The sequence below is a fragment of the Mus caroli genome, unplaced genomic scaffold (genome assembly GCF_978045245.1).
Source record: "Mus caroli unplaced genomic scaffold, Mus_caroli_1 scaffold_14, whole genome shotgun sequence".
Classification (NCBI taxonomy): domain Eukaryota; kingdom Metazoa; phylum Chordata; class Mammalia; order Rodentia; family Muridae; genus Mus; species Mus caroli.
The window spans coordinates 84807103-84834478 of record NW_028227269.1 but is presented as its reverse complement, the minus strand read 5'-3'; the positions used below and the strand labels follow the sequence as shown (position 1 = coordinate 84834478).

Sequence of the window (27376 nt, the reverse complement as noted above, 5' to 3'; positions counted from 1 at the left end):
CAGGGCTAGAATCACTTACTGCTCTTGCATAGTACCTGGGTTCAGTCCCCAGCAGCTACATGGCATCTCACAACTGTCCTACAACCCTAGTTCCAGGGGATCTGATGTCTTTTCAGGTCCATGTACCCTTATGGTGCGTATACATACACTCAGGCACAAACACACATACACAAAAAATAAAATAAGTAAATATATAAAAACAATAATTCCAAGCTGTGGACTCATTCAAAGGAAAGCACAAAAATATATGACACAATAAGCATTGTTTTAAAAAGCAGAGCTTAGAGAGACGTCTTAGCAGTTAGGAGCACTTGCTGCTCTTACAGAGGACCTGAGGTCAGTTCCCAGCACCCACGTGCTGACTCATGGCCATCTACAAAACTCAGTTCCAGGGATCCAACACCTTCTAACCTACAAGGGCACTAAGCACGTACATGGTACATGTTGCATACATGCAGGCAAAACACTCATATACATAAAATTTAAAACATCTAAAAACAAACAAAATCATGAGGTAACAGGTACAAGGAACAAGAGTGTGTATGTGTAGACACACACATACACTTGCACACACGTACATGTACACACTCAGATAAGGACTATAAATCAGGGTTTCTTCAGGGAAATAAAATGCATATTTAAGTGGATACATGGTGACTTTTTTTTTTTTTTGGTTTTTTTCGAGACAGGGTTTCTCTGTATAGCCCTGACTGTCCTGGAACTCACTTTGTAGACCAGGGTGGCCTCAAACTTAGAAATCCCCCTACCTCTGCCTCCCGAGTGCTGGGATTAAAGGCGTGCGCCACCATGCCCGGCTCCACATGGTGACTTCTAAAGACATTTATTAAATATTCACCTAGGACACTACAGGATTTATTCACATGACTGTAATAATCTTCAGGCATTTAAACGTAAATAATGTCAAAGTTATCTCTCAGTAAAAATACAAATATGTCCCCCCCCCAAAAAAAAAATTACATATTAGGCTGGAGAGATGGCTCAGAGGTTAAGAGCACTGACTGCTCTCTTGGAGGTCCTGAGTTGAATTCCCAGCAACCACATGGTGGCTCACAGCTATCTCTAATGGGATCTGATGCCCTCTTCTGGTGTGTCTGACAGCTACAGTGTACTCATATAAATAAAATAAATCTTAAAAAAAATAAAGAAAGAATAAGTAAATAAAAATTACATATCAGAATATTATTGGTTGTAACTAAAAGAACTTTCCCAAGCTCAGCCTTGATGCTCTGATCCCGCAGAGCAGTGATTCTCAGTGATAATCTACTATGTAAGAGCCACTCTAGGGGCTGTAAAAACACCAGATTCTGGAGACCAACTCCAAATGTATTTCATTTCTAGCAGCTCAGAAAATGTGAAATTGTCACAATTCCCCAAGTGAAAATTCATACACCATAAATAAGTCACTCCACAGTCATCAGAATCAATCACTGAGACAGAGTCCCAAAGCTGGAATCAGGAGTACTTTGCCAGGGACCTGGAGAAATAGCTAAGCAGTTAAGAGAGTGGTCTTCCAGAGGACCAGAGTTTGGTTCCCAGCACCTAGACCAGGTGGCTCACACAATGGCCGAACTTCAGCCCCAAGGGGATCTGACGCCCTCTTCTGGTCTCAGTGGGTGACTGCACTACACTCAGACACACAGGTGTATATATAATTTAAAAATTAAAAGCTAAGAGTCTTTAACAGCATTAACCCATTATCACTTTAAGATTACCTTGCCGTCCTTCATCATTGGTGAAGAGCCCCGTGTCACTGCTGCTGCACACACTGCTCGTGTCACTGGGGAGAAAGAAAAGACAAGGCAACTCAGCAACTCCGGTCAAAAATTATTTTCAAATGGAAATATTCCAATTGTCTCGGTAACTCCACTTCAGCCCATTAGCCAATCTGGTACATACATTTCACACAGAAGACACAAGTAAAGTTTATCCATCCTGCCCTCAAAAGGTGAGAGAAGAAAGCTCAAACTCTTACATATTAAACTAGTTTCAAAAGACTTAAAGCCACTGTTCTGTAAAAGCCCCAGGGAGCTGCAAGCACTAGGCTGTTCTCCTTTCTCTTGCTCCGGCCCAGGAGCAGGAGGGCTCTGTGGCTGGTCTATTCTCTGCCACAGTGCTTACCTATGCAGCAGAGTGCAGATGCCGGCAAATGGTTTCTACAGTTTTCAGTGGTTGGGGAAAAAAACTCAAAAGTGAGTGTTTTCTGACATGTAGAAACCCATAAAATTCAAATTTCAATGTACATAAAGTGTTATTGGAGGTAGCCATGTGCACTCGTTTCATTTACGCACCACCCAGGGCTTCTGCACTCATCCATAAAGGTAAGCATAGAGTGCACAGCCTGGAGCCCTCAGACACCGCTGGCTCACGGCAGAGTAAGGTCGACTCTGAGGTGACGATGGTCCACAGTTTTAATGTTAAAAAACTAAGGAGGTGACATCTGTCAAATCTCTTCCCATTAATTTCAAATCACTAGCAACATTACAACACCCCCGCCCCATCCAATCCTAAAATAAGAGAATAAAGACATTTCCAACAGAAAGGTGAAGGGAAGAGACCCTCTCCGCCTTAGCCCAGAGTTCCACTGAGGAAGCCTTTGCTCCGTGTTTACTAGACACTGCTGGAATCACACCCAAACCAACAGGGGCATCTCAATGGCAATTTAAACAATGCATTTGATAAATACTCCTAGTCAAGCTAACAGGAGAGAGAGATGAATAAGTAGGAGAGTGCTTCCCAAAGACAAATACTCCTCAATTGATAAGGGATAGTGCACGTCTGGAGTTTAACCTCATGGCAAGAGAAAAAGCATCCCCTTTAACAGCTAAAAAAAAAAAATCTCTAAAGGATTCATAGGAGGATAAAAAGAAATGCAGAGGTGGTCTGAGGCAGATCCGGAGGTGAGTTCTCTGACTCACTCACTCACTGCTGTAGATGTGGATGTACATTTGTGTGACAGTCGGAGGACAACTTCTGGGAGTGGGTTCTCGCCTGCCTTCCACCATGTGCACCCTAGAGACTGCACTCTGATCATCACGCACAGCAGCAAGCACCTTTACCTACTGAGCCATCTCACTGACCCCACACTCCTCTACAACGCTTTCTACTAAAAGAAAAAGTTTCCATCTTTCATTGAGCAGCATGATCACCATTTTAAATGAGACACAAAATTAGAGGCAGAATTTTGGACCACCAACTGTATGATCTAATTACTGCAGCATTATTGGAGAAGCTACTGAAGCACATCCAAACGAAATAACACAACTGTAAGGAAAGCTGCCTTAGCAGCTCCTCTAAAGATTGATCCTCCCACCCACATTCTATTAGAATTAAAAGGTGGCTGGCACCCACTTGTCACTTACACTCTGCAAGTGGCACTCTCCTTTATCCCACATCCATCCATCTAAGCGTCCACCAGAGCCTCCTTGTAATTAGAGGCTCTCTCAGTGGAGCAGATGATTGGGCACAGGATCCACATCCACATAAGCGTGTATCACAGGAATGAGCCCAATAAACTGCCTGATACCGCTCGCTCGCCTACTGCCACCATCTCAATCACTGCCAGCCCAGCACTGTAACCCGCAGCCACTGTGACAGGCCTGCTTTTGTCTTTGAATGTTGCTCTTTCCAAATTCTGAAAAGGAACTGTATGTGCTTTTGGGAGAATTAAAGGTTATCATTTCAAATAAACACAAGGTCTCAGTTTTAAATCTGTGGATATTTATTCTATAGGAAAAATCAATCGTTTGGTTTTATTTCATTTTCTCAATTTGAAACCCATGTTATTATATAAAGCTGAGCCAATGAAGTGAAAACCCAATCTCAGCAGAGGAACATCAGCAGTCATTCTCAACTGGAGACATTTCTGTATCCCTCTCAGGGTCATTTAGCAATGCCTCCAATCTTCTCCCTCCTCTTCTGGAGAGAGAAGCCCGGGCCTCATTACTGAGTGCACGTATACCGCCATAGTCCTCGGAAGGCATATATAGTGAAGAGAGAGGCAGAAGTGCCACAGGGGCTTGCTATCCAGACAGCCTAACAGAAAATCACAAAGTTCCAGTGTCGGTGGGAGATCAAAGGACGAAGGGGACAGACAGACAGACAGGAAGACACCCAATGTCCTTCACACCCAGGGGTGCACATCTGAGTGCACATATGCATACAACACACACATACACCCACATGCACACACACACTAAACTGTTGTTAGCACAAAGGTTTGTTGCTATTTATTAACCAAAAAGTTTAAAAAGAACTTATTTCCTTATTTCTTTTCTTTTTTTTTTTTTTTTTTTTTTTTTTGAGACAGGGTTTCTCTGTGTAGCCTTGGCTGTCCTGGAACTCACTCTGTAGACCAGGCTGGCCTCCTGCCTGCCTCTGCCTCCCGAGTGCTAGGATTAAAGGCGTACACCATCACGCCTGGCTCAAGAACTTATCTCTTACACATAACTTTCATATATTTAAAACTAAACAGAAATTTATGACTTATTATTATCAGAAAAACTAAAGCTTTTAGGTTAACTATTCAAAATAAGTAAAAAAAAATGCATTTAACAAAAACTTTAAAAATATTTTAGAATCTAGGAGAAAAAAAAAAGGGAGAAAAATGTCTCCGTGTTCCCTCCATGTTGCCCAGAGACACTCCTGCTCTTCCCACCTGCTTTCTGCCATGCTTCTGGGCAGAGGTGGGGCCTCTGCACTGCACATCATCATGAACCTGATCCCCACAAAGGTCACTCAGACAGCTCCGCCTCCAATTCCAGACTAGTCCTGTGAGTTAGAATGGTAGTGAGTTTATGCAGACAGCAGCCTCTCCAGGCCACATGATCATGAACAGAAAGGGACTAAAGAGTTGGGCAGTATGCTAGCTAATCTAGGCTGGCACTGAGCTCAGAGGAGCCCATCCATCATTTTAATGTGTATCTTACCTATCTAACAGGCCTATATTTCTGAGGCTTTTTTAAAATCTTGTTTATGTGTATGGGTGTTTTGCTTATATGTAGTCGTCTGTGTACTCTGTGTGTGACTAGTGCCTGCCAGTAGCAGGTGTCAGATGCCGTTGGAACTGGAGTTACAGATGGTTGTGAACCACCATGTGAGTGCTGGGAATCAAATTTAAGTCTCTGGAAGAGCAGCCAGTGCTCTTTACCACTGAGTCATCTCTCTAGCCCCCATTTCTAAAACTTTCGGCTGCCTTTCCACATAAAATGTATCTTTTCTATGTGTAAAATCCAGAACAAGAGACAATACTTTTCTCCTCAAAATAATGCGAGCAAACACAGCCCTCACGTTTATCACGGAGGATAAAGGCCATGGTAGTTTTCTTCCTTCTAGAATCTGCCTTCATACCTGGTCCCAAAGACTACCAATGCAGAACATAAAAACATGCCAGAACATGTATGGAGAGAGGATTGCTTTCACTAGTTCTCCCTTTAAAACTTTTAGTTTCTCTTTTTTAATTGAGGAATTTTTTTTCCCGACAGTTGTATCTCCTAACTCCTTTTCCAACACCTTCACATCTTCCTTGGGACAATGCTCACAGACTGCGCCTCTAATCCCTGTCCCCCACACCTGCTGTCCTCTCACCAACATCTCTTCCATCTGCATTCTAGGAAGACTTTGACGGTTTCTATGTCATCAACTCAACTATCCCTGGTTTTGTAATTTTAACTATACTTTAAATGTCCTTATAGCTTTCCTGTGAACTTTGTCTGCTTTCCAAATCTGTGCCCTAGATCAGAATGTTCTGTGTTTCCTGATTTGTCCTCCACTCAACTTTGAGAAGAATGTTCCCCCTTCCCTTACTCTACAGAATGTGTCCAAAAGCCTCTTGTTTAAGTGAACATGTCCCAAATTATTTGTAATATTTCTTTTATAATATATGAAACTGAGCAGAATTTAATCCAGTTCCTCAGACTTCATGTTCCAGTGTGCTTTTAGGATACATCACTGTGCAAAATATCCCATTTCATTATGTGAGCACACGTGCATGCCACATACCTAGCTCCTACCCACCCCTCCTATGACCACCTTCCCCTCCCATGCTGTCTCCTGCCTCCTTCCTCTTCCCAAATGGCTACCCCACTGATTTGTGATTTTTTTTTTAAAGATTTACTTATTTATTTTCTGTATGAGTACACCATTGCTCTCTTCAGACACACCAGAAGAGGGCATCAGCTCTTATTACAGATGGTTGTGAGACACCATGTGGTTGCTGAGAATTGAACTCAGGACCTCTAGAAGAGCAGAGAACTTTGTCTGAACTTTGTCTTAACCACTGAGCCAACTCTCCAGCCCATGAATTTTTTTTTTTTTTTTAATGTTTAGATTCTAGATAAGAGAAAACACATGTGATATTTGTCTTTCTGAGGCTGGCTAACTTCATTTAGCATGATCTCCAGTACCATCCATTTTCCTGAAAATGATATGATTTCATTTTTCTTAGTAGCTACATAATATTCCATTATTTGTGCCTACAGTATTTTCTCTAGCAGCTAAGCTGATAAATAGTATCACAGCAAACACGGGCATGTAAGTATCTCCTCCCTCTGTGTTGGCAGCAATTCTGTCAGGGATCTAACCAGGAATGGCACAGCTGAATCAGGAGTTGTCTTGGGAGTCTCCACCCTAATTCCCATTGCAGCTACACTGACTTACACTCCAACGCTGTGTAAGTGCTCCCAACCCCATTCTTGCAAGCACTTGCTACTACCTGACTTCTTGCTGACAGCCATTTTGACTGGGGTAAAACTTAATGAATGCCAAGGTAGTTTTGATTTGTTTTGCCTGACAGCGAAGGATAATGAACATTTTTTTCACTTATTTTTTGGAATTTTGTACTTCTTTTAAGAACTGTCTGCTCACATACTACGTCCATTTCCTGATTTACGCTGGTGTTTAACTTTCTGAGTCCTCTGTAGACTCTGGATATTAATCAGAGACTAGCTGGCAGACTTCCGCCCATCCTAGGGGCTATCTTGATTCTGGTAATTATTTCCTTTGCTGTGTAGCACTTTTTTATTTCATCTATCCTATTTGTCAAGTCTTAGGATTATTTCCAGGTCTGCACAGGCACTGGTTCTTATCTGCCCACAGATACTTCTATGGCCTCAGACCTATCCCCTTTGCCAGATCCACACCTGACCAATGGGCGTGAGGTGAGGAGGCTTTGAAGAAGCCCCAGGGCTACTGGGGGTTTCAACCTCACACAGGTCTACCAGACTGACACTGGATCATCTCCCTACTCTCACTGTGTGACTCTCACCCCAACCCACCCTAGATATTTGTAACAAACTGAGGTATATGAAACACTACATGCTCTAGAATGCACTACAAAGTGGGATTTTTTTTTTCCTTTTCTGGCCATGTAATAATAAGCTATCTGCTTGGAGGTTCAACGTCCCAGGACTCAATACCCTGTAGCTGCTTCCAATCCACAATACAAAACACACAGAGAGAGCCAGCCTTCCCCATCCAAGTATACTCCAAACAGAAAACTCAGTTATAGGTTGAAAGTGAAGGAAGGAGCAACACATCACCTGGAAAGTTCAAGTCATGTTTGCATACTGGGTCTTGCCCCTCTGGGTAAACTGACATAGGACATTCTGCAGTACACCAGTCTAACGCAGAGGAAACCTCACTGACAGGCAGCTGATGATGTGAGTGTGCAAATGGTTGGTTACATTTGTCTGACTGACTGGCTGTGCGTACGTGTCATGCGTGGGAGGAGTGTTTGTAGGGGGCTAGTGTTTTCCTCCCACCTCGTGGGTCCTAGAGGCTGAATCACATCATCCGTCAGGCTCGATAGCAAGCAGCTTCACCCACGGAGGCATCTGGTTGGCCCCAATGTTTAATTTTTTTTTTTTAAGTATTCTAGTAGGTAATGGAAACTGTTTCTTAGAGGCCTGTTAAGATGTGACTTCACAGGACCAGGTAGACTAAGAAGCACAGTCTCCTGTGTTGGGGGAGGGAGGGGTGGCATCCTTAGAAGGGTTCCAGTTTGTGCTCTTTAGAATAAGACATATTTACCATTTAGCTCTGTACTTCCTAGCAAAGTTCTTTCCAGGAGGGAGAGCCTGAGGGACAGACCTGCAAATACAGTCATCTCGTATGTGCCTGCAGAGGAGTTCCCAGCTCCTTGGAAGGGTTCACCAGCAGACTAAGCCTATATAAGCAGTCTCCGTTAGCCTTCTAATACCTTCCGGGACTGTTGCCAACTGTAGAAAAGGTAAGTGTGCTCTCGGTCGGCACCTCTGTTTACAGACAAGCACAACGTTCCAACACTACAGATATTCTTTCCATTGCCCCAGTAACCCCTGATTAATGGCCTCCACTTGCAAAGGAGACTACTTACCTTAACCATGAAATAATGAAGGCTATCGATCCAACAAGCTACTGCTATAGAGTGTTATTGATCACCCAATCTTTGGTTAAAATGGTCCTCATTTAGCAATTTCACTGTCACAAACACCTGGAGCAAAGCACACTTGTAATTAAAGAGTTTGGGGCAGTTAAAGTGAGAGGTGATGGACAGAGATCTCAGCTTTCTCCCATTTATTCTTGCTTCTGAGCTATTGTTTGTGTCAGAAGGGATATTGATTTTCTATAAAAATAAGAAAACAAGAGGCACCAAGGGGCTGCAGAAGGTCAGCCTGGGCTGGGGAAGGAGGAGACAGGCCTAGCACTCCATCTCTGTCACTTGCCTTCCAGGACAAGGGAATATTTTCTTTCCTGTGAGACCAGCCTCTAATACATCACCTGAGGAAGGCTCCTGATGTGACTTTGGGCCACCACCCGTCCAATTTGCTCATAAAGGAACTAAACTGTATTCAAGAGGCACAAAAAACGCACTGCTGGAGAGCAGAGCAATCGGGTAAGTCCATCACCTAACAGGTAAGTGAGTGACTCTCTGAAAAGCGGAATGAAGAGTGGCAGGAGCTAACTTTACAGGATTTGTTAGATCTCTGAGCATTCACTCCCACACATACACAGAAGGACATAACAGTAACAACTTGAGCTTTATGCAGCATAAATAAAGCTACTATGTTGTACCCATTTCTAAATCCTCACTATTCTTGACTAGAGCACAACTGAATGAGGAATAGAGAGACAAAAGCAGAAAGAAATAATGGCAAGGCTTAATGCTGTTGGCAATTTTCAGTTGTTAGTAATAAGTGAATTTAAGTAAACTAGAAATAAAGCCAAACTAAGATAGACATTCCCAAATCCAAAACATTTAACATATGGTTTCTTAAAACACTACCCATAGACTAGGTTAGGATTAGTGATGGACTTCTTATGTCAGTAATTTTACAAGATAGATCAAGACTAGTAATCTTACAAGGCTGCTGGTAAGAGCCCTCAACATGACTGACGAAAAGTAAAATGCAACACTTTGATCTCTATGTGACGGAACCACAGCTCTGCAAGCAGCTCCCTTAAAGAATACCCACTCAGGGACTCTTGAAAGTACTTCTTTTCAAACAGGAGGTAGGGACATTTGACATAACCAACTCACCAAATATTTTTATATCTGTAATATACAAATCCTATTTTCTATTTGCAGTTTAGTGTTAGCCCTGTTTGTTTATACAATATATGGGGGTGAGGCTTAGTGTGAGAGCACCTGCCCAGCAAGGATGAGGCTCTCAATCCCCAACACCACAGCAAAACAAAAGGGAGGCCACACATCTGTTAATTCCAGCATTTAGAAAGCTGAGGCAGGAGGATTGCAAATTGAAGGTCCTCCTGAGTTAAAGACCCTATTCCAAATAACGATATAGTAATAATGAGTAGGAAAAAATAAAAATAAGTAATAATTAAGAGCTGCTTGAAAATTATAAGATTTTATTCCCTTCTCTGTTGAGGGAAGTTTGGACACTCTCTGATGGAAAAGAGTAAGGACCACTGTCTCTCCACAGAACATATTTAGGGGGAAAATACAAAAGCGTTTCTCCTTGTAACTACAGATAAACGGAGACAAAGTCAAAGAGTGACTTAACATTCCCTTGAAAACTAGATCCTACTTTTTAAAAACAGGGTCTCATATAGCCCAGGCTGGTCTCAAAGTCATCACGTAGCTGAGACCAATCTTGGACTCCTCATCTTCCTGCTTCCCAACTGCCGGGCTACAAGAATGTGCACTAAGCCTTGTAATTAGTTCAGAGAATTTTTCTCAGTGCATGTCTACTATTACCACAAACCTACCACCTAGTTTCCCCACTATTTTAAAGGAAATTAGGAAACAGAGATTGGTAAGCAAAAATGGAATTATTTACAGTTTGGCCAAAAATTGGGGAGAGGAAAAACTTGTGGGGTTTCCACTGCTTTCCTGTACCACTGTTACCACCTCGGACGAAATAACTCTGGAAATGCTCCCATTAACTGTGAGATAAGCTGTTCAGAAGTGTGAAATCTCTTCCTGGGAAGCAAGTGAGAACCTCCTCTGCTTGGCACTAGCATTTCAGCCTCTCCCTGCCCCAACATGGGACTCCTGGGAAATTTTAATTCTTTAGGGTCCATTGTTTCAATAATCGTAACAGTGGACACTGACAGCACAAGGATCTCTCTTTAAGGTACAGTGTGTGTGTGTATGCATGTGTGTCCCCAGAAGAGAGTATTGGATTATAGGTGTAAGCCATCCAAAGTAGGTATTGAGACCTGATCTCATGTCTTTTTGAAAACAAGTGCTTTTAACTGCTGAGCCCTTCATCCAGCCTCTGCATTAGAATATCCTTTTAGATACTACACGAATATCTAACGTCCTTCCCAGCCATAGCTCACACAGGACCAATGTCACACTAGCACTTTACCCATTGTTTCTTCACAGTGACGAGGGCTTTGTCATCCCTATCACTGCAAGGCTCTGATGTCCTGGCCAGGAAGGGAGCCCACAGGAGAGAACCAGGTCTCCTCAGTGTGAAAACAAGAATTTCACAAGAACTCCTCTCAACTTCAGTGTCTCCGGGGGCTCAGGTGAGCAGAACTCAGAGCCTGACAGCCTGGGTGGGAAGGGACAGCACCACACCTGGACCACACACACAGTAACTTCAGTTTAGCAAGAAACTGGGGGAGAAAAAGTCACAAGCAACATTGCAAGGGGCTATCTTAATTCTCTATTCTCAACTCTAAGAATCTAAGATGTATGTGCTTAATCTTGAAGTCAACTTGAATGTCTCAACAAAAGGTTTATTATAAAGAGATACAAGTTAGTTAAGCAATTCTTGTTTGATTAATAATAGCACGACTACGGAGAAAGAGTGCCTAAATAACCTAACAGCTACAAATAAACTGGATAAATAGGCCTTCGAAAGAATCAAGCTTAGAAGAAAATTACAAGAGTCAAACTGTAACACAGCTGAATACGATGGCAAAATATACAGTTAGTAAAAAGAGTTTTAAAGTTAAATTTAAAATTATTCAGAAAAAGAGTGTAGTGGCTATTCCTGGTTGTCAACTTGACTATATTTGGAATGAACTGCAATCCAGAATTGGAAGGCTCACCAGTGACCCTAATCTGGAGACTGGGAGATAGAAATTTCTGATCTGGATCTTGGTATGGAGATCTTGAGGCATAGTGGCTATGGACCCCAGAAGATTGAATCTCTGAGTTCAAGGTCATCTGGGATTAAAGGTGTGGTAGAACACAAATTTAATCTGGGCTACACCTTCTGCTGGAGACCATATAAGGACATTGGAAGAAGGGAGTCTCGCTCTCGCTCCTTTGCCTGCTTGCCGTGTGGGACTGAGTAACTGCTAGATCCTTGGACTTCCATTCATAGCTACTACTGAATTAGACTGCAGACTGTAAGTCATCAATAAATTCCTTTACTATATAGAGACTAACCATAAGTTCTGTGACTCTAGAGAACCCGGACTAATACAGAAGTTGGTACCAATTGTTCAGGGTTTCTATTCCTGCATAAACATCATGACCAAGAAGCAAGTTGGGGAGGAAAGGGTTTATTCAGCTTACACTTCCATACTGCTGTTCATCACCAAGGAAGTCAGGACTGGAACTCAAGCAGGTCAAAAAGCAGGAGCTGATGCAGAGGTAATGGAGGGATGTTCTTTACTGGCTTGCTTCCCCTGGCTTGCTCAGCCTGCTCTCTTATAAAACCCAACACTACCAGCCCAGAGATGGTCCCACCCACAAGGGGCCTTTCCCCCTTGATCACTAATTGAGAAACTGCCTTACAGCTGGATCTCATGGATTCCTCAACTGAAGCTCCTTTCTCTGTGATAACTCCAGCTGTGTCAAGCTAACACAAAACTAGTCAGTACAAAGAGGAAACATAAAGACCTACCACAGCCTCTGCCCAGCATACCTAAGCTTTATGTCTTTGGGGGTGCAAACCTTAAAAGAATAAGGTCCTAAGAAAGGGTACTTGCTCTATATCTATAAAGTATAACAGCAGCAAAAACTGGTCAAATACGAGCTTGGAAATCAGGCTTGGCTCTCGGTTTGGACACCAGGTGACCCTCCCAAATTAACCAAACTCTAAACCTAGTTTCCTCTTCTAAAAATACAAATAATGAGGTTCTACCATACAGTAGAACTATAAGCATTAAATAAGAACACCCAGCAGGCACGCAGTTCAGTGCCTACCAGAGTGCTTAACAAACCCGCAGTCCTCAACCCACCTCATGGTCACCCCTGGCAGTAGCTACAAGGAAGAGAGGTAGCAACATGGCAGAGCTGCTGAGCATCCTACAGTGTGCCACAAGGCACTGCCCCAGCTACGAAAGGCATCATCACTGAGAGGTCACATATCAAAAGTATCAAGCTACCAAGGATTGATGTTTTCAGGAGATCTGACATGAAGAGAAGTGAGTTACCAAAATTACACTGACATTTTAAACATGCAACCATCAGAGTACTTGATCCCATGGGATACAAGGTTAAAGGGACTCACTGTCACTTTCAGTCCCCACTCTATACGCAGACAACTTAAACGTCTGCCATAGACACTCAAGGGTTTGGTGAAGAGGTAAGGCACCTGTTGCCAAGCCTGATAATTGAGTTTGATCACATACATGCACACACATGCACACACACACACACACACACACACACTTACTTGTGTGTGTGTGATAGAGAGAGAGACAGAGACAGAATCAAGGATAGAGAGAAACTCAAGAAGCTAAGGAGCTCGCTCAGTGGGTAACGTGCTTACTGAGCAAGCATAAGGACTTGAGTTTGGAGCCCCAACCCCCAGATGAAATCCAGGCATAGCAGTGTACCTCTGTAATCTTACTGTGAGAGCTGAGACAGGTAGATTCCCAGAGCTTGCTGGCCACCTAGTCAAGCCAATTGGTGAGCTCTGGTTCAGTGACAAAGACTGGGCCCCAAAATAAGGTGACAAGTGATAGAGGAAGACACACACCATCCACCTTGGGCCTCCACACGTACCTGCGCACACATACACATGCACATACACAAAGGAAATGCACTCAATATAGTCAAAGTATAAACTAGCAGAGAACAGAATTATAGCCCCCAAGTATATAAAGCCATGACTCTTAAGGAGCAAACATAGCCTGTATTCATTTATAAACTGCCTAGACCTGGCACCTGTATGGCTTCTCTGTCACAACTGTCAGTGCCAGCCCTTGCTGATACCTTGGTTCTAAATGACAGTACCTTTGTATGAACTAAATGGTATAAAGAACAGCAGATCATTTTTTAAAACAAATTCTTGGTTATGCAGTTGAGGCAGATGTTTGAAAGTATTTTTAGGATCAAATTATTTCTGTTACACACAGCCTTCTTGACATAGCAAAACAGAGATTCATGAAGGACAATTTGCAAAGCAGAAATCAACTACCCACTGACTAACAGAGGGCTGCAAAGGCAATTCTAGCAGGGCTAGTATAAAAGAGAGTGGAACTCATTCAGGGGCCGTGGGTCTGCACTTTGGGTCCATCAGCTACGGAAACCCTAGCTTTAGGAAGGGGAAGCTCACCACTCGGACATGTTCTCGTCAGAGCCGTGCTTCTGCTCTTCGGCTTCGCACTCCATCCTTTCTTTCCTTCCTGGTTGGCTTAGGAAAGTCCGATTCTCTGCTGATTCACACAGCCCATGGCTAGATGAGGTCCAGGGAGTATTCTCCTTCCAGCGGGATAGACGCTGCTTCTTGGCAGACTTGAACCTGCAGCCTCTCTCATAGCTCCAATCTGACACTTTCAGCTTCTGCTGAAGGCTGGCAGCCACCTCTGATGTCACTCGCTTCACCTTCCGCCGGCGCCTGAGGGGTCGACAAGGTGCGTTTTCCGTAAAGGAGTCAGACTCGTGCCAAGAATGCTGCTTACCCCTAATGATGGCACTAAGAGCTGGGTGCCGTTTGGCCACCACCGTGTCATCAGAGTCACTGAAGTTGGTGAGCGGAGCCACTTCTCGGCAGTCCTTGGTGGCCTCATCCAGACTTGACTCAGAGGCCTCGCTGAAGCAGCAGGCGTGCTCTGCCAGGTGAGTAAAGTCAGACCGGCGCTTCCGTCCTCGGCGTTTGCGAAGCTGCCGCCTCTGCTGTCTGGGGCTCAGGGCCATCTCCTCCCACAGCTCACCAAGCTTGCTCTGCTCAGATGTCTGCTCCAAGGCTGAGGCCAGGTCATGCACCAGCTCATCCATGAGGCCGCATCTGCCAAGTAAGAACACAAGAGATGCTTGAGAAGACCGGCTGCACTTCCAGTCATGTTATAGAGCACACAATGGCACTGTGGCTCTCTGCCTGGCTATAGAAAACAGGCCTCTTTCATCTGCTACTGTCTCTACCATCATGCACCACAAAAACAGGTGTTCCATCCTTGTTAAATACTGGAAATCCACACATCTAGTAGCTCAACAGATGACAACCGGGACATTAGCAAAAATAAACAAATTGAGCCTCCTCCTTTCTCCAATTAAATATATGCCTTGGTTGCCTAATCATGAGAAAGTATCTCACTGGAGGAGAAAAGCAACCACACAACTTCATCACTATGATGGAGCCAGGGAGCCCCAGACACGATCCAACCATGAGGAGGGCCACACTGTGGTCTGGGATACCTGCTTTTAAAAAAAAAAAAGTTTCGGTAGGGAGGAGAGAAAGAGCTGAGCGGCACCTATGAGGAAGACTTTACAATGTTCATTGTCACAGGACCTGTGATGAGCCAAGCAGGTACTCAGAATGGGAAAAAGAAAGCCCACATCTGGTACTACCATGGCACCAACTGCCACCTGAAAGTTACTAGAAACAGACTGCTGCAGGGTATGACACTGATTTGGCGGTGGTGGTGGTGGTAGTAATATAGTAGTACTAGTAATATAGTAGCAGTAGTAATATAGTAGTACTAGTAATATAGTAGCAGTAGTAATATAGTAGTACTAGTAATATAGTAGCAGTAGTAATATAGTAGTACTAGTAATATAGTAGCAGTAGTAATATAGTAGTACTAGTAATATAGTAGCAGTAGTAATATAGTAGTACTAGTAATATAGTAGTAGTATAGTGGAGAACATCTTTTAGACTCCTCATCCTGGTCATCCCAATTATGTACTTTAGTGCCAATCACGTAAAAGCAGGACATAAATGAAACTAAAATGGAAGTACAACGTAAAATCTCTAAGATATCTGGCTCTAACAGAAGCAACCCTTTCAAGGCATGCGTAGTAGAGGCAATTTTCAAATTTTCGCTTTTCAAAAGAAATGTCTAATACCATCTGTACAACACCTAAATTTTATATGCTAAAATAGCACTTTCTTGTTAAGCCCAAAATACATCTTGCCCATAATTGGAGCTTAAAGCTGAACTCAGCCCAGATTTCCCTTCATGCAATCTACATTTTATAAGGGGCTTTCTAAAAATTCTCACAGGGCCCCCATGTTATCACACTTAAAACCAGGAAAAGTCTTCTGGCTTATATGTCACACTTGTGAGAGCAATGGGGCCACCTAGCTCCAAAACCACCCCCACTCAAACTTCCTCAAAGAGTCAAAAGCCTTACACATAAAGAGACCATTTCCCTTTAGCAGTCGGCAGTAGTTTAAAATGCCAGGACTGCGGTTTGGAAGACAACGGTCCCTAAACTCAAAGCTGATAAACAAGTGGGAATATCATTTCTACGTCTCTAATAAAGAATTACGGCTTTGAAACTCAGGCAGAACTGCACAAACTTTAACGTGGGACAAGTACTAAACAACGTGTCATCAAAAGCTGACATAGAATTGTTCCGTGGGGGTACAGAGAGAACCCCGGTATGCCCACACCTCCAGCCGCACTCTCAGGAGCATACCCTAGAGAACCTGGACTGTGTCACAGGACACTGGTGGGCCGCAAAGCAGAGAGCCAGTCTCCGGGTCAGAGTGACGGGAGGTGGGGGACGCAAGAGTCAACTTCTCTTTTGGGTTCACCCGAGACTGGGGGTCAGCTGTCTAGGGCAGAAACTGTCTCAAAACTCGTCCTAGTGACTGCATTCCCTCTGTGATGGTGGGGAGAGAGGTATCGCAGCACCACCAGAGAGATGAAGAAAGCCGTGTTTTGAAGGACTCTCCACCATGCCCAGCCCGTCCTCGAGGGCTAAGGGGACCCTGGCCCGGGACACCAAGCCTGAACTCTCGCTGTCGCCCACCGAAGAGACAGAGTGGAGGGGACTGTCGCCACGAAGGCGGCCCGACCCTCAGAGCCCAGGCTGGGGAAGACGCGCCTAGGGCAGCCAGGCCCCGCCACCCTCGGTCACTCGCCGCAGCCCCGCGGTGCCCTCGGTCGCCCTGACACAACCCGGAACCCTGATCCCGCCCGGCACTGGCCCAGCCTCGCCGCCATCCTTCCCCTCACCGGCTGCCGCAGTCGCTTGCACCCGGCGCCGCCTTCGGGGCCGTAGCTCCCAGCCTGGGTTTCCCTCTCTGACCTCATTTCCGGTCTGGGCCTAAGAGGTGGGGCTGAAGTGGTAAGGGAGGGGCGGGCTACAAGAAAGGACGAGCGCCCGCCCTGCACTTCCGCCCTCCTGCGCGCCCACTTCCGCTCCACGGTGGGCGGGGCCCCCGGGAAACTAGGAAGTGGTGCCGGGAGGCAAGGACAGAATGGGCGAGTGTGGGGTGAGAAGATCTTTAGGCCTGAGTGAGACAAGACCTCTCCCTTAGGGTGCTGACGTTAAGAAGTGGGCCTTCGCATTTAGTTACTCATCACATTAAAAGTGTACGTGGTATGAGCAAAAAAGCAAAGCATACTACATTATAACTCAAAGCCTAAAAGAAATATTAATTCAATATTGAGTGGCTATTGGCATTCCATATTCAGTAAGTGGAAAAGAAATACATTTCCCGTAGAAGACATAGGCTCTCTTGGAGCACAACTGGTTTCCTCTTAAGCATTTTGCACTGTACATAGCAACTTCCTGCTGACTAATGCAGTGTCGAAGGAGTCACTTTATACAAGAGAAGCTGGCCAGCTGGGTCTACAGAGTTTGTTCCCGTACTACACGGAGAAACCCTGTCTGGAAAAAGCAAACCAAACAAAGAAATTACACCACTTATGGCTAAGAACTAGCCTATAGAACACATCACCAGTATGTCTCAAAACTGTTAAGGGCATTGTATTAGTCAGGGTTCTCTAGAGTCACAGAATGATATATGGAATGGCTTTCTGTGTTGAGGGAATTTATTGCGATGGCTTACAGACTGTAGTCCAACTACCCAACAGTGGTCAGCTGTGAATGGGAAGTCCAAGAATCTAGTAGGTGCTCAGTCCCACAAGGCTAGTTGTTTCAGCTGGTCTTCTGTGGAAGTAGGTTCCAACAGATGTGCTGGTGAGTAAACGCAAGAAGTGAAGAAGAGCAAATCTTCCTTCTTCCGATGTCCTTATGTAGGTCTCCAGCAGAAGGTGTGCCCCAGATAAAAGTTGTGTACCACCATGCCTAGATCTGGGAATTGTTTTGTCCCAGGCTGACCTTAAACTCAGAGATCTCCTTGCCTTAGTCTCTTGGGATTAAAGCCATGTACTACCTTGCCTGGGCCTAAGCTTTTTCATGGCCACTATGCCTCAAGATCTCCATGCCAAGATCCAGGTCAGAAACTTGTGTCTTCCAGCCTCAAGATCTGGATGACAGGTGAGCCCTTCAATTCTGGATTGTAGTTCATTCCAGATATAGTCAGGTTGACAACGAGGAATATCCATTACAGGCATCAAAGACAAGGAAAGCTCCCTAAAACGCTGGCAAAGCTTAGGGGAGCCTAAAGTAAAACATGCCTTGTTATATATTGAGTGGGACACTGGAATAGGAAGAAAGAGACTCAGATAAAATGTAAATCTGGATAAAGGATAGACTTTAGTTAATAATGTAGTAAAAGTTGACTAATTACCTGGGTGTTCTGTATAGTTTTATGCCAACTTGACACAAGCTAAAGTCATCTGAGAGTGGGAAACCTCAAATAAGAAAATGGGTTCATTAGATAGGGCGGCAGGCAAGTCTGTAGGACATTTCTTAGTGATTGATGGGGGAGGGCCAAGCCCATTATAGGTGGTGCCATCCCTGGGCTGGTGGTCCTGGGTTCTATAAGAAAGCAGGCTGAAGAAGCCATGAGGAGCAAGCCAGTAAACAGCACCCCTCCATAACCTCTGCATCAGCTCCTGCCTCCAGGTTCCTGCTCTCTTTGAGTTCCTATCCTGACTTCTGTCAACAATGAACAATTCTGTGACAGTGTAAACCAACTAAACCCTCTCCTCCCCAGCTTGGTTTGTGTTGGGTTCAGGAATTGCCACTCAAACCAAACAAACAACAAATCTCAGTTAAGCCATACTGGACTTTCAGGACCGCAAAAAGGGCTGTGGCGTGAGTCTGCTCTCAGGGCAGGCCTTTTATATGAAAAAACAGGTTCAAAAGTTTAAAAGGCAAGGAGGAGAGCAGTTGGCTTCCTAAGCAAAGTATTATCAGCTAACCTTTAAGCCGATTGGTGCTGAGTAAGGTAAGGGAGGTAGTGGATATGTGGTGAACAGGGGAATTTCAGAACACTGAGACAACAGAGCGTGAGTATTATAATTTTTTGGCTTATTAGTAGCATTCTTCAGTGTCAGCCACAAAAGCCTTAGTGAGCTCAGTCATAGGCACAGGAAGGGCTGCCTGGTGGTCAGCCCTGATTCAAGCCATTTTAGACCTAACAATTCATATTGACCTTTGATTTGATGGGTCCTACATAAAGCTTTGTGGAATTTCTTAAGATCAGTGAACCTCACACAGAACATTCAGAACACACAGAACAAAACAGGGCATGTGGTCAGCATGTCCTTGAGCCAAGTCACTTCTCTGTGTTAGTGACTGGCAGGCATTTGACAGCAACAATATGAAATAGCTGGCAGACATGGAACAAAATGGCTACAGCTATTGGGGTGGTGTCAGACCATAACAGTTTGGTCATGGTGTTTCGTTGCAGCAATAGAAACCGTGTAACTAAGACACTGGGCGTGGTGGAACATGCCTGTGATCCTACCTCTTGGAAGGTCAAGGGAGAAAAATTGCCAGCTTGGGGCTAGTCTAAACTACACATCAAGTTCCAGCTAGCATTCTTTTGTGTTAAAAACGTATTAATTATGATAAATATACTATATACTACATAAGATGTAAACAAAAGAAATTGGGTTGCAGCAGCTGGTGGAAACAAGAGACCCACAGCCAAGCATTAGACGGAGCTCAGGATGTCCTGTGAAAGAGTTGATAGAAAGACTGAGGGGCCTGGAGAGAATAGGAACTGTACAGGAAGATAAACAGACTCAACTAACCTGGATCCTTAGACACTACCAGAATCTGAACCACCAACCAAAGAGCATACGAGGGCTGGAACTAAGCTCCCCACCACGAACATATGTATCTTGATCTTCATTCGAGTCCCCCAACAACTGGAGCAGAGGCTTACACTCTGTTGCCTGCCTGTGAATCCTGCTCCCTGACTGGGCTGTGTTGTCTAGCTTCAGTGGGAGAGGATGTGCCTAGTTCTGCAGTGTCTTAAGGTGCCAGGGTAGGTTAGTTCCCTGGGAGGAGCTTCCCCTTCTCAGAGGCGAAGGGGAGTGGGGTTTGGGGTAGGGGCCTTGTAAGGGGGAAACTGGGAAAGTAGAGCTGTGATCAGGATGTAAAGTGAAGAAAGAAAGAAAGAAAGAAAGAAAGAAAGAAAGAAAGAAAGAAAGAAAGAAAGAAAGAGAGAAAGGGAGAAAGAAAGGAAGAAAAGAAAGAAAGAAAGAAAGAAAGAAAGAAAGAAAGAAAGAAAGAAAGAAAGGAAGGAAGGAAGGAAGGAAGGAAGGAAGGAAGAAAGAAAGAAAGAAAGAAAGATAGATTTTAAATAAAATATTAAAATTATAACCATACACATGGATGTGTATAACCATATAGAAACTGTAGAATCTTCATAATTTTTCTGGACACTTAAAATTATCTCAAAACTAAAAGTTTTTTTTTAAATGCATATGAATTTTGGCTCAGAAACTCTTCTAAGACTTATTCTAAGGAAAAATTGAAATAGACTTTTAAAAACCATTAAGGGCTGTAGAGATGGCTCAGCAGTTAAGAGCACTGACTGCTCTCCCAAAGGTCCTGAGTTCAAATCCCAGCAACCACATGGTGGCTCACAACCATCCATAATGAGATCTGATGCCCTCTTCTGGCATGTCTAAAGACAGCTACATTGTCGGGCAGTGGTGGCTCACACCTTTAATTCCAGCACTTGGGAGGCAGAGGTAGGCAGATTTCTGAGTTCGAGGCCAGCCTGGTCTACAAAGTAAGTTCCAGGACAGCTAGGGCTATACAGAGAAACCCTGTCTCGGGGGGGGGGGGGGGGGGGGGGGAGCCACATATGACAGGGATTAGGTAACAAAAATCACAGTATAGCTATGAAACAGAATTCTTTGCAGTCTCAGAGAATTGATGTCATGAGACTGGGTTGTCCTCATGACATCAATTCTCAATGGTAAAGCATGTTCTTAGCATGCACAAGGCCCTGAGTTCCATCCCAGCAATATAAATAAAAGTTGATGTAGCAGGAGGTTATTTGATGACATGAGAAGTTACTGATTTAAGCCATGCTTGGTGGTGTATGTCTTTAATCCCAGCACTGGGGAAGCAGAGACAGGCAGATCTCTTTGAGTTTGAGGGCAACCTGATCTACATAGAGAGTTCTAGACTTGTCAGGACTACAGAAAGAGACACAGTCTCAAAAAAATAGTTACTAGTTTATAATTGTATATATTTCTATATAATATTGCATTTCAATAAAAAGTGACTATAGAAAAAGTTAGAATTAGACTCTTAATAAATAAAAGAAATAGAAAGTACCCAAGTAACTAAAGGGGTCTGCAACACTATAGGAGGAACAACAATATGAACTAACCAGTACCTCCCAGAGCTGTGTCTCTAGTTGCAAATGTAGCAGAGGATGGCCTAGTCGACCATCAATGAGAGGAGAGGCCCTTGGTCTTGCGAAGATCATGTGCAGTGGGAGTGGGTGGGTTGGGGAACAGGATTGGGGGAGAGTATAGGGGGCTTTGAGGATAGCATTTGAAATGTAAATGAAGAAAATATATAATAAAAAATGTCAAGATGAAAAAAAAAAAAGAAATCAGGACTATGCCTACACAGAAATAGGACCAGAGTGTTACACTATATAACACTGCAAATGCTGGGCATGGTAGCACACACTTTTAATCCCAGTATTCATTAGGCAGAGGCAGACAAATATCTGTGAGATCAAGGCCAGCCATGTCTACACAGAGAGTTCCAGGCTAGCCAAGGATACATAGTTTCATCCTGCCTCCCCCCCCCACCCCCCAAAAATGATTTGTATAAATACCTGCATCTCCAAACTGTTGTTTTATGGATTTCCAGAATTGCCTGTAAACTGTGTAAAGAATTAGGGGAGTAGGAGCTGTAGAAATGACCGAGTGGTTGAGAGCTTGCTGCACAAATATGACTTCAGATTCTCAGTATTCACATAAAACCCCAGGAAGCAGCCTGCTTCTGTATTCTTGGTGCAAGTTAGAAAGACCTTCGGGCTTGCTCGGCAGGCAACATCTGAAGTCATCCTCTGTGCACACGGACGCGAGTGCACACACACACACGCACATGCACACTCACATGCACACACACATACACACACACGCACATGCACACTCACATACACACACACACAACGCACACGCACATGCACACGTGTGCACACACACACACACACAGATTGTCCACAAAGAGTTAGGAGAGATAGATTTGGAGCCAGAGTGACAGAGAGACTGATCGTCGGAGAAGTCAAAGAAAGAAACAGGTTGGTGGAAAGATGATTCATTCTGTTTAGATCTTGATGAATTTGTGACTCCCACAGGGCAGGAAATATGGAAATATTCACTAGGTATGCACATCCAGTAGACCTCTGTTCTGCTTAAGTGAAAATCCTCTCCCGTGGGTCTCGTCTGTTCCTGTACTGTCAGGTTCTGCCATCGACACTGAAAGCTCCCAAATGTCTTACATTCAGCTTCAGTGTCTGCTTCCTGCTAGATGTCATGTGTACACACTCCACCGCCATCTATAATTTAAGATGTCAAAATATAGCTTAGTTTCTTCCATAGTTCATATCAAATCTGTCCCTGTTTTGGGAAATGCCACTGCCACCATGTAGTCACCAAGTCCCAAAGCTCCAAAATGTTTTCCAAATCTTACTACTGCTGCTGTTGCCACCGCTGCCTCCTCCTCCTCCTCCTCCTCCTCCTTTTTCTCCTCCTTCCTCCCCCTCTCGCTCTTTCACTCTTTCTCTTTGTCTCTTTGAGACAGGGTTTCTCTGTATAGCCCTGGGTATGTCCTGGAACTCACTCTATAGACCAGGCTGGCCTTACAGGCTCAGAGAGCTGCCTGCCTCTGCCTCCCAAGTGCTGGGGTTAAGGCAGGAGCCACCTGGCTTCTTTCCATCTAGCCTGTGATTAAAGCTAAGTTCCAGGATGCCAGTCTTACAGTGTCCTTGAATCCATCCATTTTGTTTGTTTACTCTCTGCCATTGACAGGCAGTCACTCTGCTAAATGACTCAACAATGGTCCTAGTCCTTGTCACCCCTCCAGAAAAGCCATCTTTTGCTTCCACCTTCTAAAACACAATTTGGATCATACCATTTCATCCATGTTCTACCGCCTCCTGCGTCACGCTTGAGCACGGTATCCCACTGGCTGTTTCTGGAACACCCTGGGGACTTAGCGGTGATTTAAAGGCTCTAAACTAAAGGCACCTCCGTGACTTCTCCTTGCTGGCTTGTCCACTCCTCTCTCAGCACTTATCAGAATCTTTATTACAGCACTTTCTTCATTCAACCTTGAATTAGAGGTAATTATGAGCAAGTTTGCCTCTTCAACTAAATCACTCAGCAGGCAAATATTGACTGAGCACCTTCAGATATGACTATGTAAACAAAACAAAGCAGACCCCACCTCCCTGAGGCCCAGTCCTATTCATCATCTGACTGCTATAGTTGGAGCTGCACACATGGCAGGCACTTGATAGAGTAAAAAATCAAATAGGTAGTATTTGTTGTTGTTTTGGTTTGGTTTTTACTAAATACGGGACAAGGAAATTAGAAGCATTTACCCACAACCCTAAAATAAGTTTTTAATGAAAATTCCATCCTTATGAAATGATGAAAGCCATGGACAGGGATTCAGGGTAAAAGAGCTAAGGAGGCAGCTCACTTGAAAGAGTTGTTGCCTAGCATGTCTGGGGTCCTGGGTTAATCTCCAGAACTGCATAAAGCTGGTGTGGTAGCACATGACCTAAGTCCCCAAACTCAGGAGGTAGAAGCAGGAGAATTAGAAGTTCACAGTCATCCTTGGCTACCTGAGATACACAAGACAGTGTCTCAAGTGAGAGAAAAGTAAAGGAGAGGGGAGGCAGAGGGAAGAGAGGAGACTGTCTCAAAAAGATGCTTTCCAAGCCTGGTCAAATCACAGCTCTAAGTCCTGTCTGAGAACATCTAATACAGTAAACAACCATTCTTTTTCATTTATCCCATTTCCACCTCAAATCTTCTCTGAACTAATCCCTGACATCTGGAAAATTTCCAGAAGTTTGCTGTTGCTCTTCCTTCTCTTCCTCCTCCTCTTCCTCCTTCTTCTTGTTTTCAGCAACCGAAAAGGGCAAGAACATTAGTGTTTACTTAGAAAGCAAGTGATTGCCAGCAGTGCATCTTCCTCTCCTATCCCAGTACTCTGGTATCTTCTCCCTGTAGAAGAAACTTCCCTGGAGGCAGGAGCTTAGAAACAGGGAGAGCATTGGTTACTTCTTGGCAGCAGTGGTGGTAGATACAGAATTGCTGCCTAAAGCATGTCAAGAGAGGTCCATGTTATAGTCCAGGATGACAGAGATTCACCCAGTTCTCCTATGCCGCATCCTTCATCCTATCTCCTTCTCTTCCACTCTGTTGGATTTTGCCATTTGTTAAAGTAGTATTTACTAAAGGCTTCCAGTAGGCAGGTATCAGGAGAAGGCTTCAAAGTTACTATTTTCTTCAACCCTCTTGCTGTGTAGCTATTTGAAACATTCCCTCTCAGAGGAAGAAAGGGGGCTCCTTAAGACTCAGGAAACTTGTAAGGCTAAGGAAGTACACAAACTCAAAAGTGTCAGGAAGAGTCATAAGGCCCCTTTCCAAGCTTATGTAAGTAGTGATATTGACTGCTAGAGAAAGGAAATCTCCCACTGGCCTGCCAGACTGGCAAGAACTCCAGGAATAGGGATTTGCTCCATCCAGGGGACAGCTTTTTTTTTTGACAAAGCCACAGTCTTGGAGCCATCCATATTCCTGTAAGTTGTCCTTGACCTGGACTCCTGCAGGCAGCCACGATGCTCACCAGTTCACTAGACTTGGGTGGGATCATTTGGTCTGTAATATGTGTCCTGACTGAAGTAAATATTTATACATAGGCATTTGTTTACCTCTCTACAAATGGAAAAGTCTTCACACCATACTATCTCAACTACCATTGGATATCAGTGGTGATCCGTTTCCTGTGGCTGCTGCAACCAATTTACATCCTTACAGTTCTGTAGGATATTCATCAGGCCAAACTCAAGCCATCCAATAAACTATGTTCCTTTCTGGAGGCTCCGAAGAGGAATCCAACCTTTGTACTCTACCATCCTTTAAAGGCCGCCCACCATCTTTGACCTCCCACCAACCCCAAAGGCCAAGACATAGAAACTCTTTGGCCTGTGTCCTGTCCTCACTCTTTCTCCAAGCATAGCTGTGGTGGTGGGTGGTGGGGCTGGTCCCTGTATTTAGGAGCTTATGAGCCTAGACAGGGCCCACTCAGATAAACTACACTGTCATCCTCCCAAGGTCCATGACTGTTGGATTGGTGCTGGGGGTGGTTGCTTTGTTTGAGACAGCGTCTCACTCCCTGGCTTGCCTGGAACTCTCTATGTAGACCAGGCTGGCCTTGATCTCACAGAGTATCTGCCCCCTAAATCCTGGGAATTACAGGTATATGCTATCACACTCAGCTCAAGGTCCTTAATTTTGATGACACTGGTTTAAAAAAAATCCCCTCTGTCACAGATTGTGTGAGGCCATTTTTCTCATTAATATACACAGTTTACGATGTTACAGGCGAGAAAAAACTAGAGCAACGAAGAAGCGAAATTTTCCTGAATTTTCTCCTGTATCCACACAGCTGGCAAATGAAGGAGCAGGATTGGAATCTAGGTCCATCTGACCTCCCGGCTTTACCTAAACTACGTTCATGTGTTCCTACTGCACCTTCCCCTGCACAGCTGCTCTCAAGAGCACCCATGGGTCCTCACCAGGAAGCCCCCTCCCTACGTCCTTCCTACACTGGCATTCCCACGTGGAGCTTTGCTGATGCTGCCATGATAAAATACTGGGTAGCTTACCGAGTGCAGATTTGTTCTCTCCGTTTCTAGAGAACAGAAAATCTAAAATCAGGGTGCCACTGGAGTCATTTCCTCTGAGGCCTTTCTTCCTGTTTGTTTTACTTTTTTGTTTGTTTGGTTTTCTTGTTTGTTGTTTTGCTCTTCAGCAGTGCTAAGCATCACTCTGGTCAGCAAGCACTCTGCCTCTGAGCCACACCCCGAGCCCAGACCTCCCTCCTTAGACCTCCAGATGGCTACCTTCTTGCTGCCTCTTGGATGGACATCCTTCCGGGCATGTGCTCCCTTGGTGTCTGTGTGCAAGTTTCTTCTTTTCAAGTCACTAGTCAAACTGGACTAGCTCTCTTTACAGCTTCCTTGGACATTAGTCACCTCTTTAAAGGCCCTTCTTCGTCCAAGTATAGTTACATTCTAAGGTACTAGAAGCATCCAATGCATCCCATAATACCTCAAGAGTCCATGTGCTCAAAGACTGCTGGTCCTTACCTTGTTTCAGTATCACAGAGACCAATCCCAGTCTCTATGCGGATTGTTTCAATATCAGGTACACGATTCAACAACTAGCAAGGAGATATGAGGGGCCAGCTCTGACCCCTTCTGAGGAACATGTCTGCTCCTATATAGAATCACAGCAAGAGACCATCTCCCATTTTTCCCTGCTAATTGGACCAAGTATTAGATCTGGGAATGCCACATCCTCTTGCTAACCTTGAGGGAAGCAGAATACAGAGACGATGTCTCATGAGATCTCTGAACAACATCAACCAATTCTAACAGATCCTTTTCAGAACATTCTACTGTTCTGTTATATACTAATACTCCTATTTAAGCAACTCTTGAGTGGTCCGTTTGTGTTGCTTGCAGCCCAGAGTCCCTAGCTTTCACACTTGCCCATCACTCAAGCCAATCCCCCATACCTACCACTCTCTTCTTCCTTACACATCCTCAGGACTGAAAAACAAAGCTGTCACTTACTTGGACAAACCCCACAACTCCCCTACTCATGTTGGACTCTCGATGTTTTTACAAAAATGGCAGTAAACTGTATACCCAGATTTCTTTTCTTTTCTTTCTTTCTTTTTTTTTTTGTCACTTTTTAATGCTTTATTCGTTGATTAAAAGAATATACGTTTAACATAAGCCATACAACATCAGTCATCAGGTCAAACATTCAGCTGGTTTTCTCACAGTTTCTGTCAGGAGTTATTTTATCTGATCACATATACAAAATAAAATCTCACCACATCTGGCATTTACACACACTGTGCCAGTGGATTGACACTACTGATGTACATATAAAATCTGCATGGTATGTGCTCACTGGAGACAAAACAGAGCACACCTGTCAAAAGGTCATTTAATATAAGATGTATACCTGATTTTCTACTCATGGTTTGAATATGCTTGGCCCATGGGAAGTGGCACTATTAAGAAGTGTGGCCTTGTTAAAGGAAGTGAGTCACTGTGGGGGTGAGCTTTGAGGG

At 44.2% G+C, this 27376-nt stretch overlaps 1 protein-coding gene across 2 annotated transcripts in view; it reads right to left on the bottom strand.

Annotated features, from left to right (window-relative positions):
* Gpatch2l (G-patch domain containing 2 like) overlaps nucleotides 1-16897 on the bottom strand; it is a 49769-nt gene extending 32872 nt beyond the window's left edge. For both annotated transcript variants that reach the window (XM_021179228.3, XM_021179229.2), the window contains exons 1-3: nucleotides 16831-16897; nucleotides 13983-14654; nucleotides 1734-1798 (exon numbers count right to left, since the gene is read on the bottom strand). In XM_021179228.3, the coding sequence (XP_021034887.1) occupies nucleotides 1734-1798; nucleotides 13983-14644 (727 nt within the window). In that variant the 5' untranslated portion in view covers nucleotides 14645-14654; nucleotides 16831-16897. The remainder of the gene's footprint in view (nucleotides 1-1733; nucleotides 1799-13982; nucleotides 14655-16830) is intronic.
* Between the last annotated feature and the right edge of the window lie 10479 nt (nucleotides 16898-27376).